Source organism: Cebus imitator, unplaced genomic scaffold (genome assembly GCF_001604975.1).
Source record: "Cebus imitator isolate Cc_AM_T3 unplaced genomic scaffold, Cebus_imitator-1.0 Scaffold260, whole genome shotgun sequence".
Classification (NCBI taxonomy): Eukaryota; Metazoa; Chordata; class Mammalia; order Primates; family Cebidae; genus Cebus; species Cebus imitator.
This window is the reverse complement of record NW_016107575.1, coordinates 505,013-519,091: the sequence shown is the minus strand read 5'-3', so window position 1 is coordinate 519,091 and position 14,079 is coordinate 505,013. Positions and strand designations below refer to the sequence as shown.

Genomic DNA, 14,079 nt, shown 5'->3' with positions numbered 1-14,079 from the left:
CTCACCGCAACCTCCGTCTCCTGGGTTCAGGCAATTCTCCTGCCTCAGCCTCCTGAGTAGCTGGGATTACAGGCACGCGCCACCATGCCCAGCTAATTTTTTTTTTGTATTTTTAGTAGAGACGGGGTTTCACCTTGTTGACCAGGATGGTCTCGATCTCTTGACCTTGTGATCCACCCGCCTCGGCCTCCCAAAGTGCTGGGATTACAGGCTTGAGCCACCACGCCCGGCCAGGTCTCACTATGTTGCCCAGGCTGGTCTTAAGCTCCTGGGCTCAAGTGATCCTCCCACCTTGGCCTTTCAAAGTGCTGGGATTATAGGTGTGAGCCACTGCACCCGGCCTACACTGACTATGTTCAATAGAACCTAAGACTGTGTCTCTTTTCCTATGCTCTAATCCCATATTCAGTTCCCTATATTCATGTTACCCAAATGAAGCTCCTCTCCCAAACTTCATAACCATTTGGGAGTCTTCCCTCTTCCCTTTTTTTCTACCAGCAAATTTGGGTGTAAAAAAAAATGTTGAGTAAAATATCACCTTTACGCCTATCTCTGTGTCTGCATGACTATGTTGTCATTTAAGCACTTAAGGTTTTCAAAGCAAGGATCACCTGAGATGACTATACAGTATGCTGAATACATTAGGTTCTCAGAAAAATCAATGTCATATATATGTATGTATATCTTTAATGACAGCGAAAATAATAAAATCCAGTAAGTCGCATGTCTTACCTTGCCTGCATCCAGCCCTTAGGCCACAGGGGCTTCACCTCTGTCTCCATAAAAGACTTAAGATAATCTTCAGCAGACTGGCTTTTATTTGGCTCTAACTCATAGCATCCCAGTTTGATTTCAACAAGGTTACATAACAAAGTTCTAAGCAGATTGAAAATTAAATTTGAAACTTTTTTTAGAAGCACATAAATTTGGCAGCAATCATAAAGACTATGTGAAAAATTCAGAAAATAACAATTTCTAACATGTATCATTCATTGAACTACAGTCAAACCCCTAATATGAAACAATTTCCTTTGACACCTTTAAACACAGCACCAAATATCAAAAGGGATGGTTCTCTACTTGGGGTACAGAAATACTACTAAGAAAGATAGCCAAAGAAGAATCATGTTGAGAGCACTTCACCTTCTGAAACCAGTATGACTTACTCCATTATTAAGATTAGTTTATAAAAAGTATTACAGTATATACGAAAATAAAAGCAATACTACTCTAAAGATATTGGAGACTAATTACTTTTCTCTTTAATAATTTTTTCCTACACACTTATCTTTGGTTGCTTCCAATCCAGTTTTATATTTATTATAGATTTTTTTTTTAAATGAGAAACCTTCCTTCTGCATTATATATTAAAAGCGAAAACTAATTAAATCTTACCTGATGGTGTCATCCCAGTGGAATTTCTTTCTTGGTCCTATGACACGTTTCCCTGGTTTCTCATCATCATCTTCTTCAGATCCATTTTTTTCTCGTTCTTCATCTGTCTGCAATCTAAAAATGAAAAAACACTTTATAAAACAAACTTTTAACCCAATACAACTATGTAATATGCTCCATAAACACTTGTTGAATTGCTTAACTGAATGTTAAAAGAGAGGGTAAAGAGGAAATTTACCTTTCCACATTACACTTTGAATATGAAGGGAGTTATAGTTTGCTAAATAAGGTCTTCAAATTATAATGTAAAAACACATTATAATTTGAAGACCTTATTTAGCAAACTATTTTATAACTTTTAGGTCAGAAAATATTTGCGTCCAACTACAGCAAGTCAAGTTTGGGTTGTGAAATGTCTCACCAATGTCAGCTCTTGCTTTGATCACCTCCATACAATCAATCAACAGACGCCTTTTGCCTCTGACTCCAAAGCAACTGTCATTTACAAAATACTCAATTATATCATGTTAGTGGTATATGTGAATTTCAACATGAGAATGAGGTCCACATAACATCAGAACACCTAAAAGTACTTCTCAAATGCATGGCTGGGCATGCTGGCTCATGCCTGTAATCCCAGCACTTTGAGAGGCCGAGGCAGGTGGATCACCTGAGGTCAAGAGTTTGAGACCAGCCTGGCCAATGTGGTGAAACCCCATCTCTACTAAAAATATAAAAATTAGCCGGATGTGGTGGCAGGTGCCTGTTATCTCAGCTACTCTCGAGGCTGAGGTAGGAGAACCCGGGGGGCGGAGGTTGCAGTGCCCCGAGATTGCACCACTGCACTCCAGCCCGGGCAACAGAGTGAGACTCCACGTCAAAACAAATAAATAAATAAAAGTACTTCTCAAATGCAAAAGCCAGTCCAAATAGAAGAGATACATACTTGGCACACTTAGCTTGACTACGAGCCTGGCAGTCCTCCTGGTATTTAAATAGCTGTTCAGGCATGACATTGCTGACAGCCAGTTTCAGTTTTTGCAGAGGTTCTCTTAAACGATCATCCTGAAAAGAAAAGCATATAAAAGTTTTTATCAGACATATTTACAAAATTTTGTGAGGTCCTTGAAAGATGAAATTTATGTTTTAGCTACCAATTATAGATTTCAAATATTAGCATACCTAAATATGTACATTTCTTCTACAGCACTGACTTTTCGTAATACACACTGGATACAAAATTAGAATGACATTTCCCAGTTAGCCAAGAAGAGCCCCAGTTTCTGCCTATTGCCCAGCATAATTATTAATAGTGTTCCTTTACAGTCTTTAAAATGCCCCATGGACACTTTAATACAGATAATTAAATAGAAAACAAAATCTACATTGTACAGACTACTACTGGTTAATCTCCATTATGATGGGAAACCAGTACCCTAAGAAGAGACAATGCTCTGGAACATGAACACACGTGTTTGGTTTGGGTGACTACCAACTGGATGTTGGAATCCTGTTCTCTCAGTTATGGTTAATCATTTTGACTTAAGCTGCAGGTAATGCAAGGTCAAGGCCAAAGTAAAAGAGGAACCTGAAAACTCTTATTCATGTGTATTTTCAGGGCCAAAAAGAAAGTAAGTAGGTTTGTACCTGACAGCTTTAATTAACCAATTTATTATTTTCACCTTGCTAGCAACCGTATATATATGTAACTACTTGAAACATACTTTTATCACCATCATAGGTGATGAAATATTGTAAGACTTTACTTTTCTTCACTGAAACAATTTTTTTTTTGGAGACAGCCTCGCTCTGTCATCCAGGCAGGAGTGCAGTGGAACCATCTCGGCTCACTGGAACCAACATGGTGCAACTCTGTCTCTGCTGAAATACAAAAATTCATTGGGCATGATTGTAGGTGCCTGTAAACCTAGCTACTCGGGAGGCTGAGATGGGAGAACTGCTTGATCCTGGGAGACAGTGGTCGCAGTGAGCCAAGATCACACCATTGCACTCTAGCCTGGGTGATGGAGCGAGACTAAGTCTCAAAAAAAAAAAAAAAAAAAAAGTATTTCTACTACATGTACACATAAGAAAAATCTAAGTTGCACAATATTGAACCTTAAAACCTGCAAAAGAAAGCAGAGAGTATTTATATATATGAAGCTCAAAAATGTGCAAAATTAAACATAATGTTTAGGGATACAAATATATGTGATAAAACCATATAAAGAAGGGCAAGGATAAGACATCTTTCTTCCATAGCCAAAGGGATGTTAAGTAACTTCAAACTTGCCAGGGGTTCAAGACCAGCCTGGGCAACATAGCGGGAACCTGTCTCTACAGACAAAAAATTTAAAAATGGCATGCACGGTGATGTCAGCCTGTAGTCCCAGCTACTTGGGAGGCTGAGGTGGGAGGATGCTTGAGCCCAGGAGGTTGAGGCTGCAGTGAGAGCCATGTTTACAACACTGTACTCTGGCCTGGACAAGAACAAGACCCTATATCAAAAGAGAGAAAAAAAAAAAAAAGGTGAGTACCTATATTTAAAAAAAACTGTTTATCAGATCATACCTACTATATTAATTTACATCCAACAATCTATGCTTTAAAAAACATTTCTCCTCTGAACTTATCAATTGTTGAAGACCAATTATTTTTCAGGGGATCCAACATACTTTTAATAACCTCCTATGATTATTAAATATATACAATATGACTATAAATCTATTAATGTGCAAAGCCCCCAAATAGAAAGTATCTTTACAGGTTATGAAACTCAAGATGCAGATATTATTGTTCTTCCTCTTACCTGGACATTGAGATGTAACTTCTTTAGACGTTTTACTAGTGTTTCTTTATTGCATGGCACAAACGCTTCAAGGTGGGAGTAGACACCACTGCGAATGACAGGGCCTAGTTCTTGTAGCTGTAACTCAATGCTGGCCAAAAAAATTAACAATGAACAGTATAGAATTTATTTTAGGTGGCATCATACAGACAAGAAGGCAAAGGCAGTTCTTGTTCTCATTTTTTCTTTCCATGATTTCCTAAACAGTATTCTTTACAGGAAAAAAAAAAAACAACCCATAGCAATAGTTTATTAGTTTATTTATTTATTTATTTTGAGATGGATTTTCATTCTTGTAGCCCAGGTTGCAGTGCAACGCCATGGTCTCGGCTCACTGCCAACCTCTGCCCCCTGGGGTTCAAGTGATTCTCCTGTCTCAGCCTCCCAGGTAGCCAGGGTTATAGGCGCCTGCCACAATGCCTGGCTAATTTTTTTGGAGTTTCAGTAAAGATAGGATTTCACTATGTTGGCCAGACTGATCTCAAACTCCTGACCTCAGGTGATCTTGGCCTCCCAAAGTGCTGGGAATACAGGTGTGAGCCACTGTGCCCAGCCCCATACCAATAAATAGTAATGCTGTAGAAAATATTCTATCGGTCTAGTTTAAGAGTAGAACTTCTATAACCATGAACAAGCTGGAAATATTTTTGGAGTGACAGGGGCAAACTCGTATGTCTTCAGGTAAAGCACAATAAATCTGTGATTAACCAAAAGCTCCCTTCCTCCAGGAGGTATTATACTACCCCTCGGCCCGCTGGCAATTGCCTGGCAGGTCAAGACTGCCGCGAGCCATGATCACATCACTACTCCAGTCTGGGCAACAGAGTGACACCCTGTGTCAAAAAAAGAAAAAAGAAAAGAAAATTTATGAGCAATGTCTGTTTTAGGTAGTAGGCAAGGAAATCAAGGCAGCAGGTCAAATTCAATAAGGCAAAAAAAAAGTGTGGGGGGGTTCCCTATTCCAACAAATTGATGTCTTTCTTCCCTAGTATAAGGAAGCAATGGCTTCCTTGGGAAGCCACGTAGGAGTTCCTACTCTAAATAATCATGTTCCATATTCTCTTAGAAGGGCAACTCAATACAGAAAATGAGACATGTTTGTTTAGAGAAGTAGAAAAAGAGGTTGAGGGAATAAGAAATTGACTAAAAGGAAAAAATTCAACTCAGAACACTAGTGCTTATGAAATTGGAGGCATATCCTTTGTAAAATAAAAAGCAGATGGGCTCCGAAAAATAAGAAGATTCGCTTTAAGACAGATATGAGAGGAATAAACAGGGAAGCCAGTTAATGGAATAGTGATATTCTGCTTATCTGAGATGCTATGTCCCAAGGATGGTCTTTTGACTCTCCTGGGGGAGAAATAGTTGTTCCCTTTTACAGAAGAGTAAAATAAAAAACAACAGTCTCAGTCACAAGAGAAGGACCTGATCACACTTTGGGTTCTCAGGTGGAAAGAAAAAGAAAAGTTGGTCAGATTCCTGATTAAGGAATCTGGGACAACTCTAACAAGTAATGGCTGCACTGTTCATTGAGTCTGGGGTTTTAAAGGGAGCTAGTTAAAAGGAGGTGGTGTAGACAGGAAGCACTTGCCTGGCTGCCAGGCAGAAAGACTCCACCTGAAAATTCCTGGTTAAAATAACTAAGAACAGAAATGAGAAACTCTGCCACCATACTAGCAGCAGACTAAGTTACATGTTTTCTGAGTCTATTTTTAAGCACTTCAAAATAAGAGACTGTAATACATTACAAGCATTATCAGAAGCAATCAATCAATCAGCCTTTCTTCACATCTCATGAGAAACTATCTCCATTATGTATTTAAAAGATGGGAATCATAGTATTATAAATATTACTTTCCTTTTCCCTTTTTTTTTTTTTCTGGAGACAAGGTCTCACTCTATCACCCAGGCTGGGGTGCAGTGCCATGAACACAGCTCATTGCAACCTCAATCTCCCGGGCTTAATGATCCTCCTAACTCAGCCCCCCCCGCCCCCCCGCCCGAGTAGCTGGGATGACAGGTGTGTACCACCAAACCTGGCCAATTTTTCTTTATATTTTATAGGGATGGACTTTCACTATGTTCCCCAGGCTGGTCTCAAATTTCTCAGCTCAAGTGATCCTCCCATCTAGGCTTCCCCAAAGTGTTGGGATTACAGGTATGAGCCACCATGCCTATGCCTTTTATGTAATATATGATGCTACTAAACCACCAAGAATAAGCATACATTATTTTCACCAGAGAGGGCTAAAATTTGCTATTTTCCCCATGCTTGCTTTTTTGCCCAGTTCTGCATCCAATTATATACCTGATTCCTGTAAACAATGGTTAAGATCTAAGTCAAAGACAGGGTTTACAAGTTCAAATTATTTGACCACAATCTTAGAGCCTACAGCTTCATTAGTATCAAACTCTGAGTACAAAATTATTGCTAAGTTAAATACAAAATTTGCTAATTTAGATACAATCCATACTATACATCCACTGTCTCCTTCTTATTCTAACTGATGTCTCCTCATAATTTATTTATAAAACTGTACTTTCCATTTGACTATAAAAGTTTGTAAAAATTATAATTAACCTCACTAGATATTAATGGAATTGCTCTTCTCAAGTGTAAGTAATAAAAGTAGATGGAAAGTCATGCCAAATCTGTATATAAATGCTCTAACATTTCCCAGAAAGATACTTTCATATAAGATGATATGAAGTATACTTAAGTCTAGCTTAATATCCAACCTGTATAGTGGTAACTTGCTCTGGCAGTTATTACTGGAAGCTTTGATTATCCTAAATGGTCCAGGAAAACAATATATGCAGAAGCATAATTTTGCTGAGAAATACATGTGAATCGTACATGCTGTAGGGCTTAAAGGGAAGAACTAATGCCTGGGTCTTGCCAACCCCTCAGCATCTCAAAGGCCTATTACATTTTTGAATGAGTCATTCTTTTTTTTTTTTTTGAGATGAAGTCTTGCTCTGTTGCCAGGCTGTTATGCAGTGGCGCGATCTTGGCTCACTGGGGTTCAAGCAATTATTCTGCCTCAGCCTCCCAAGTAGCTGGTACTACAGGCGTGCACCACCATGCCCAGCTAATTTTTTGTATTTTTAGTAGAGACGGGGTTTCATCATGTTAGCCAGAATGATCCTGATCTCTTTACTTCATGATCCACCTGCCTCAGCCTCCCAAAGTGCTGGGATTATAGGCGTGAGCCACTGTGCCTAGCTGAATGAATCATTCTTAAGGTTTTTTTTGTTTTGTTTTTAAGAAAATTACTTACTCCAGAAGAATATTATTCATATCCTGTGTAAAGAATTTTTTCCTTCCTTCTTCATCAAAAAGTTTGGCAGCCTAGAGAAACATAAGAAAGATGATCATAACTCAAAATAGGTCATTACTCTATTTTTTATTCTGTTTTTTATTCTTAGGACATATGTTCAATGATTTTTTTTTCTGAGATAGGGCCTCACTATGTTGCCCAGGCTGGTATCAAACTTCTGGGCTCGAGCAATACTCCCACATTACAGCCTTCCAAGTAGCTGGGATTATAGGTATATACCACTGTGCCCTGCTGCAACAAATAATTAATTTGAGATAAATATCTATAACACACTTCATGAGGAAAATTTTTAAAAAAGAGAGATAAATATCTAATGAAAGAAAAAAAGAAGCTCCTATCAGTAGAACACCAAATGAGTTGTGATCAACAGGCAAAGGCACTTGAGAGATTCAAATTCAGCTGGGTATTGTGTAAGTTTCCTACAGCTATTATAACAAACTACCACAAACAGAGTGGCTTGAAACAAGACAAATGTATCCATCCTTAGTCCCAAGTCCAAAGTCAGTATCATGGGCTGAAATTAAGGTGTCAGTGGGGCCATGGTCCTTCCAGAGGCTCTGGGGAAGACCTAGTTCCTTGCCTCTTTCAGCTTCTGGTGGCTGCCAGCATTCTTTGGTCACAGCTGCAGCACTACAACCTCCAAGTACACCATCTTCAAATCTCTCTAGGCTCTCCCTTCACATTTCCTTCTCCTCTGTGTGTATAACACCTCTTTCTGCCTCCCTCTTATAAGCATACAAGTGATTGCATTTATGGGTCACAGGCTAATCTAGGATAATAACTCCATCTCTTCTGCCATACAAAATAACATTCACAGATTCCAAGGATTAGAATACGGATATCTTTTGTAAGACCTAACATAGATATTTTAAAAATCTGTAAAAGCTGTGATCCTAAGAATATGAAAAAAACACAAAGATCAATTCCAATCAAGGTTAAGAGTCTTCGGAACTAAATAGAAAAAGATATTTCAAAATAGTATAGGTCACAGTAGGGTAGCTATAGTTAACAATAATTGATTGCACATTTCAAAATAGCTAGAATAATTCAAATGTTCCTAGCATAAAGATAAATATTTAAGGTGATGGATATCCCAATTACCATGATTTGATCATATGAATGTACCAAATTATGACATGTACCCTGAAAATCTGTACACCTTAAATGTATCAAAAAATAGTGTAGGCCGGGCACAGTGGCTCATGCCTGTAATCCCAGCACTTTGGGAGGCCAAGGTGGGCAGATCACGCAGTCAAGAGATGGAGACCAACCTGGCCAACATGGTGAAACCCTGTCTCTACTAAAAATACAAAAATTAGCTGGGTGTGGTGGCATGCGCCTGTAGTCCCAAATCACTTGAACCCAGGAGGCGGAGGCTGCAGTGAGCCGAGATCATGCCACTGCACTCCAGCCTGGCAACAGAGCAAGACCTTTTTTTTTTTTTTTTTAATCTACACTATTATTATTATGTTGAAATTGCAGACTTATTACTGAAGTTACAGACTACATTTAAGTTGCAGACTTCCATGAGCAGACAAAAGAATCTCGTACCATATCTAACTTGATTCCAAGAAGACAGACTCTATGACTCTGTCCTTAAGGAGTCACTGAGACTATAATTATTAATAGAGTTAACTGCATTCCATGAGGATTGCTGACCAGAATAGGCAACGATCCAGCTTAAATGTGTGGCTGGAGGCAATACGCTCTATATTGGGGGAAAAAAACCTTAGATATCGTGAGTAACAACAAAAACTGAGTAGAATTGGTCATCTCTAAGAGGAACAAAAAAAGTCAAACATGTAGTGAATACATAAAGTAATATGGAATCGATAGTACAACTGTTGAAATAAAGGATTTTTTTTTTTTTTTTTTTTGAGACAGAGTATCACTCTGTTGCCCAGGATGGAGTGCAGTGGCACAATCTTAGCTCACTGCAACCTCTGTCTCCCAGAACCAAGCAATTCTCTGCCTCAGCCTCCTGAGCAGCTGGGATTATAGGCACCTGCCACCACACCCAGCTAATTTTTTTATTTTTAGTACAGATGGGGTTTCACCATCTTGGCCAGGCTGGTCTTAAACTCCTGACCTTGTGACCTAACCACTTCAGACTCCCAAAGTGTTGGGATTACAGGCATGAGCCACTGCATCCAGCCAAAATAAAGGGTTTTTTAAAAAGTCATTAACTGATGATTTGGTGAAGGTACAAACAGTATTTTTTAAAAAGTAATATGAATAATAAATTAGTAATGTCAATTTTTAGATTCAATCATCATTATCACAGGTCATAAAGGGTATCAAACTGAAAATTAAGTTATAATGTCTTCATGATGCATATAGTAGTTACAAAAAGCCTAATGTGAATAAAAAATAGATTTCCTGGTCAGGCGCAGCAGCTCACACCTATAATCTCAGCACTTTGGGAGGCTGAGGCGGGAGGATCACGAGGTCAGGAGTTTGAGACCAGCCTGACCAATATGGTGAAACCCCATCTATACTAAAAATACAAAAAAAATTAGCCGGGTGTAGTGGCATGCACCTGTAGTCCCAGCTACTCAGGGGGCTGAGGCAGAAGAATCGCTGAACTCGGGAGGTGGAGGTTGCGGTGAGCTGAAATTGCACCACTGCACTCCAGCCTGGGTGACAGAGTGAGACACCATCTCAAAAAAAAAAAAAAAAAAAAAGATTTCTAGGCTTGTACCAAATTAAAAAAAAAAAAAAATTTCCTTTGAATAGAAATACCTATAAGAATTTTTGATGAAATTTTAAACTTTATAACCTTAAAACTTTTTATATGATCTATATTAGATTTAAGCAGTGGAAAAATGTTACAAAGTAAAAAAGCAAGACAAAAGTGTTTATCAGACACGAGCATTTTAGTTGAAGATAAAATCTCGCCTCCTGAAGAAAATGCACCATCTCATATTTCAAAGAAAAAACGGAGATTCACAGGTATCAGTAAGTGAAATTAATCCTATTACTTTTATTTTTTAAAATACCTAATTAAGTGGTTTTTTTTGGAGACAGAATCTCACCATGTTGCCCAGGCAGGGCTCAAACTCCTGGACTCAAAGCAATCCTCTTGCCTTGGCCTCCCCAAAGTGCTGGGATTATAGGTGTGAGCCACTGTGCCCAGCCTGAATCTTATTATTGATAATTTCCCACTACCGAGTTGGGAAGAAGCTGTATTAATCCTGGCATGACTACTATAGACATAGACATTATTTGATATGAGCTATAAGAGAGCCTTACAAGATTGAAACACACTCATCACTAACCAATTTTGTTTAAGTGAGCATGAGGCTGGACACAGTGGCTCACACCTGTAATTCCAACACTTTGGGAGGCCGAGGTGGGTGGATCACCTGAAGTCAGGAGTTTGAGAGCAGCTTGGCCAACACGGTCAAACCCTGTCTCTACTAAAAATACAAAAATTAGCTGTTGTTGTGGTGAGCACCTGTAATCCCAGCTACTTGGGAGACTGAGGCAGGAGACTGCTTGAACCCGGGAGGTGGAGGTTGTGGTGAGCCAAGATTATGCCACTGCACTCCAGCCTGGGCGACAAAGCGAGACTCCATCGCAAAACAAAACAAAACAAAAAAATCCTGACCTTGAATGCTGGCTCAGCCACTTAAAAATTATGTGGCCTTGGGTAAGTTACTTAATGTTCTTGAACTTTATTTTCCTCCTAAATTAAACGGGAGAAACACTACCTAAGTCACATGACTGTTGGGAGGATTACACAACGCAGTGTGTAAAACCCACTCGGGCTACTGTCTCCTGAGAAGTAAATGGGGCCTTGTAGGACATAGCTGCAACACAACCAACACCAGAGTTCTTGCTAAATAAAATAGCTATTATAAATAAGTACACCTTGAAAAACCTGAATTACATCACTAGCACTTTTTAAAACCTAAAAGAAACTAAGATTGTACACAGGGCCACATGGGATAACAAAAAGCCTATGCCACTTATTCTGGAGTCAGGTGAATCCTGACATTTAATAATAAAAGAATCAACTATATTGATGTTATCACTATAGTTATTTCTATTTATTTATTTTTATTTTATTTTATGTTATTTATTTTTTTGAGACAGAGTTTTGCTCTGTCACCTAGACTGCAGTGCAGTGGCATGATCTCAGCTCACTGCAACCTCTGCCTCCCGGGTTCAAGTGATTCTCCTGCCTCACCCTCCTGAGTAGCTGGGATTACAGGCATGTGCCACTATGCCCACCTAATTTTTTTTGTATTTTTAGTAGAGACAGAGTTTCACCGTATTGACCAGGCTATTCTCAAACTCCTGACCTCAGGTGGTTCACCCGTCTTGTCCTCCCTCAAGTGCTGAGATTACATGCATGTACCACCATGGCCAGTCAGTTATTTTCTACTAAAAAGAAAGGTCTAGGCTGGGCATGGGGCTCATGCCTGTAATCCCAGCACTTTGGGAAGATAAGGTGGGCAGATCATCTGAGGTCAGGAGTTCAAGACCAGCCTGGCCAACATACCAAAAACCCCATTTCTACTAAACAAAAATTAGCTGGGTGAGGTGGCACACACCTGTAATCCCAGCTACTTGGGAGGCTGAGGCAGGAGAATTGCTTGAACCCAGGAGGCAGAGGTTGCAGTGAGCCAAGCACACCACTGCACTCCAGCCTGGGAGACAGAGCAAGACTTTCTCTCAAAAAAAAGAAAAAAAAAGAAAACATCTAAAAGGAAACATGGAAAATAAAAAGTTAGAAAAATGTTGGGATTGTAGGTTATTATTTTTATCTTTAATAAAACCAAAGCAATTATATCAGTGTTATTTGGAAAATAAAAACAAACAAAAGCATTAATTCTCATGTTTGTGCAGCAAATAAAAAACAAGAGGATTATTACACTTACTACACGGAGGTCTTCGATACGTTTTTCAAGAAGTACAGGTAGACCCTCAGGGAGTGTAGGTACCACTTTGGGCATAACCTGAGAAGTATAGGTTGGCTGGGTGGTGGTTCCATTTTCACCCCCTGACTCAGACAGGGGGCTACCATCAGAAGCAGCATCCAGTAATCTGTCGAAGTCGAAATCATCTAGCATCTCTAGGGCATTTTCAGCTTCCTGAAACAGCTCATGTTCATTTGTGCTAACAAAAATGGGAAGGTCTGGATCAGCGCTGCTCAGATTTAAGTCCGGGACATCATTCCCCAGTGCTGCAGGGGCACAAGGGGGTTTATTCAGAGAGGAAGTTGACAAGGTCACTGGGACTTTGGGGCTAGACTCCTTCTTTAATGCATCCTTCTCTTTCTGGAATTTTCTAATCATGGCAGCTAGAGAAAGAGAATCTTTATAACGTTTCTTCTTTTTTTCACACTTGTGTGAATTTAGAGCCACAACTCTGTGAAGAAAAAAATGATCCAGCTATGTGTGATTTTAAAGGTTAAAGTGTCATATAAATAAGTAGGCACAGAATTAAAGCAATCATTTGACAGGTAACACAGCAGTTTTCTTAATTTCTTATTAATTTATACTATTATAATAGCATCTTCTTCCTTTGAAAGGCAAATAGGTAATTGGCCATTATCGTGAAAAAAATGAGGAAACAGCTCAGTTTAGCTATTAATTCCTCCTAGAAATCTTACCTAAATCCTATAGCTTAAATGCTTCCAAATGTGCACTACAGAACCTAAAAGGTTATCAGCATCTTGAAGGCAGACCCATGTTTCAGTCACTGTTATACAACCCAAACCCTACATCAGTGCCTGCCACACAGCAGGAAACTAATATTTGCTGAATAAATGAATAAGTTACATGGTTGAAAAACCACACATTCAGTAAAAGGGATTACTTATAGCCTACATTCCCAAAGAAGTTTACTTGTAAATAATGAAAATTTAAGACAACCATTAGTAACATAAACATTTTTTTCTCCTAATTTCTTAATAACTGTAATCCCAAGTTTTAGGAGGGAAGAAATACCTCCTACATCAACCTTATGGATACTAATAGCCCAAAGCTCAGATGTACCTCCACTGCGAAGTACAGAAACAAAATTCAGCCTTTCACAAGTGTCTTTCCCTTAGCTCTGTGAAAAAAGCCACAGAGAAATTGAGGCAATTAGCAATTTTTGATTGCATTATACAAATATTTTATTCTGATGTAAGGCTTTGAGAAATTCTATTTGATTTTTAGCAGCAATATCATTAATAATAGCTATATATTTGCCATGTGCAGTGGCTCATGCCTGTAATCCCAGCACTTTGGGAGGCTGAGGCTGGTGAATCACTTGAGCCCAGGAGTTTGAGACCAGTCTAGGTAACACAGTGAAACACCATCTATACAGAAATACAAAACTTAGCCAGGCATAGTGGCACACGCCTATAGTCCCAGCTACTCGGGTAGCTGAGGCAGGAGGATCCCTTGATCCCAAGAGGTTGGAGGCTACAGTGAGCCATGATTGTGCCAGTGCACTCCAGCCTGTGTGACAGAGCAAGATCCTGTCTCAAGGCAGAAAAAA

General features: G+C 39.2%; 1 protein-coding gene across 5 annotated transcripts in view; it reads right to left on the bottom strand.

Moving 5' to 3' along the window:
* Window positions 1-14,079, bottom strand: part of UBN2 (ubinuclein 2) — a 102,625-nt gene that overhangs the window by 55,150 nt on the left and 33,396 nt on the right. For all 5 annotated transcript variants that reach the window (XM_017499731.2, XM_017499726.2, XM_017499729.2 and 2 more), the window contains 6 exons: window positions 12,471-12,960; window positions 7,525-7,595; window positions 4,205-4,334; window positions 2,342-2,460; window positions 1,396-1,509; window positions 733-876 (listed from right to left, as the gene is read on the bottom strand). In XM_017499731.2, coding sequence (XP_017355220.1) covers window positions 733-876; window positions 1,396-1,509; window positions 2,342-2,460; window positions 4,205-4,334; window positions 7,525-7,595; window positions 12,471-12,960 — 1,068 coding nt within the window. The remainder of the gene's footprint in view (window positions 1-732; window positions 877-1,395; window positions 1,510-2,341; window positions 2,461-4,204; window positions 4,335-7,524; window positions 7,596-12,470; window positions 12,961-14,079) is intronic.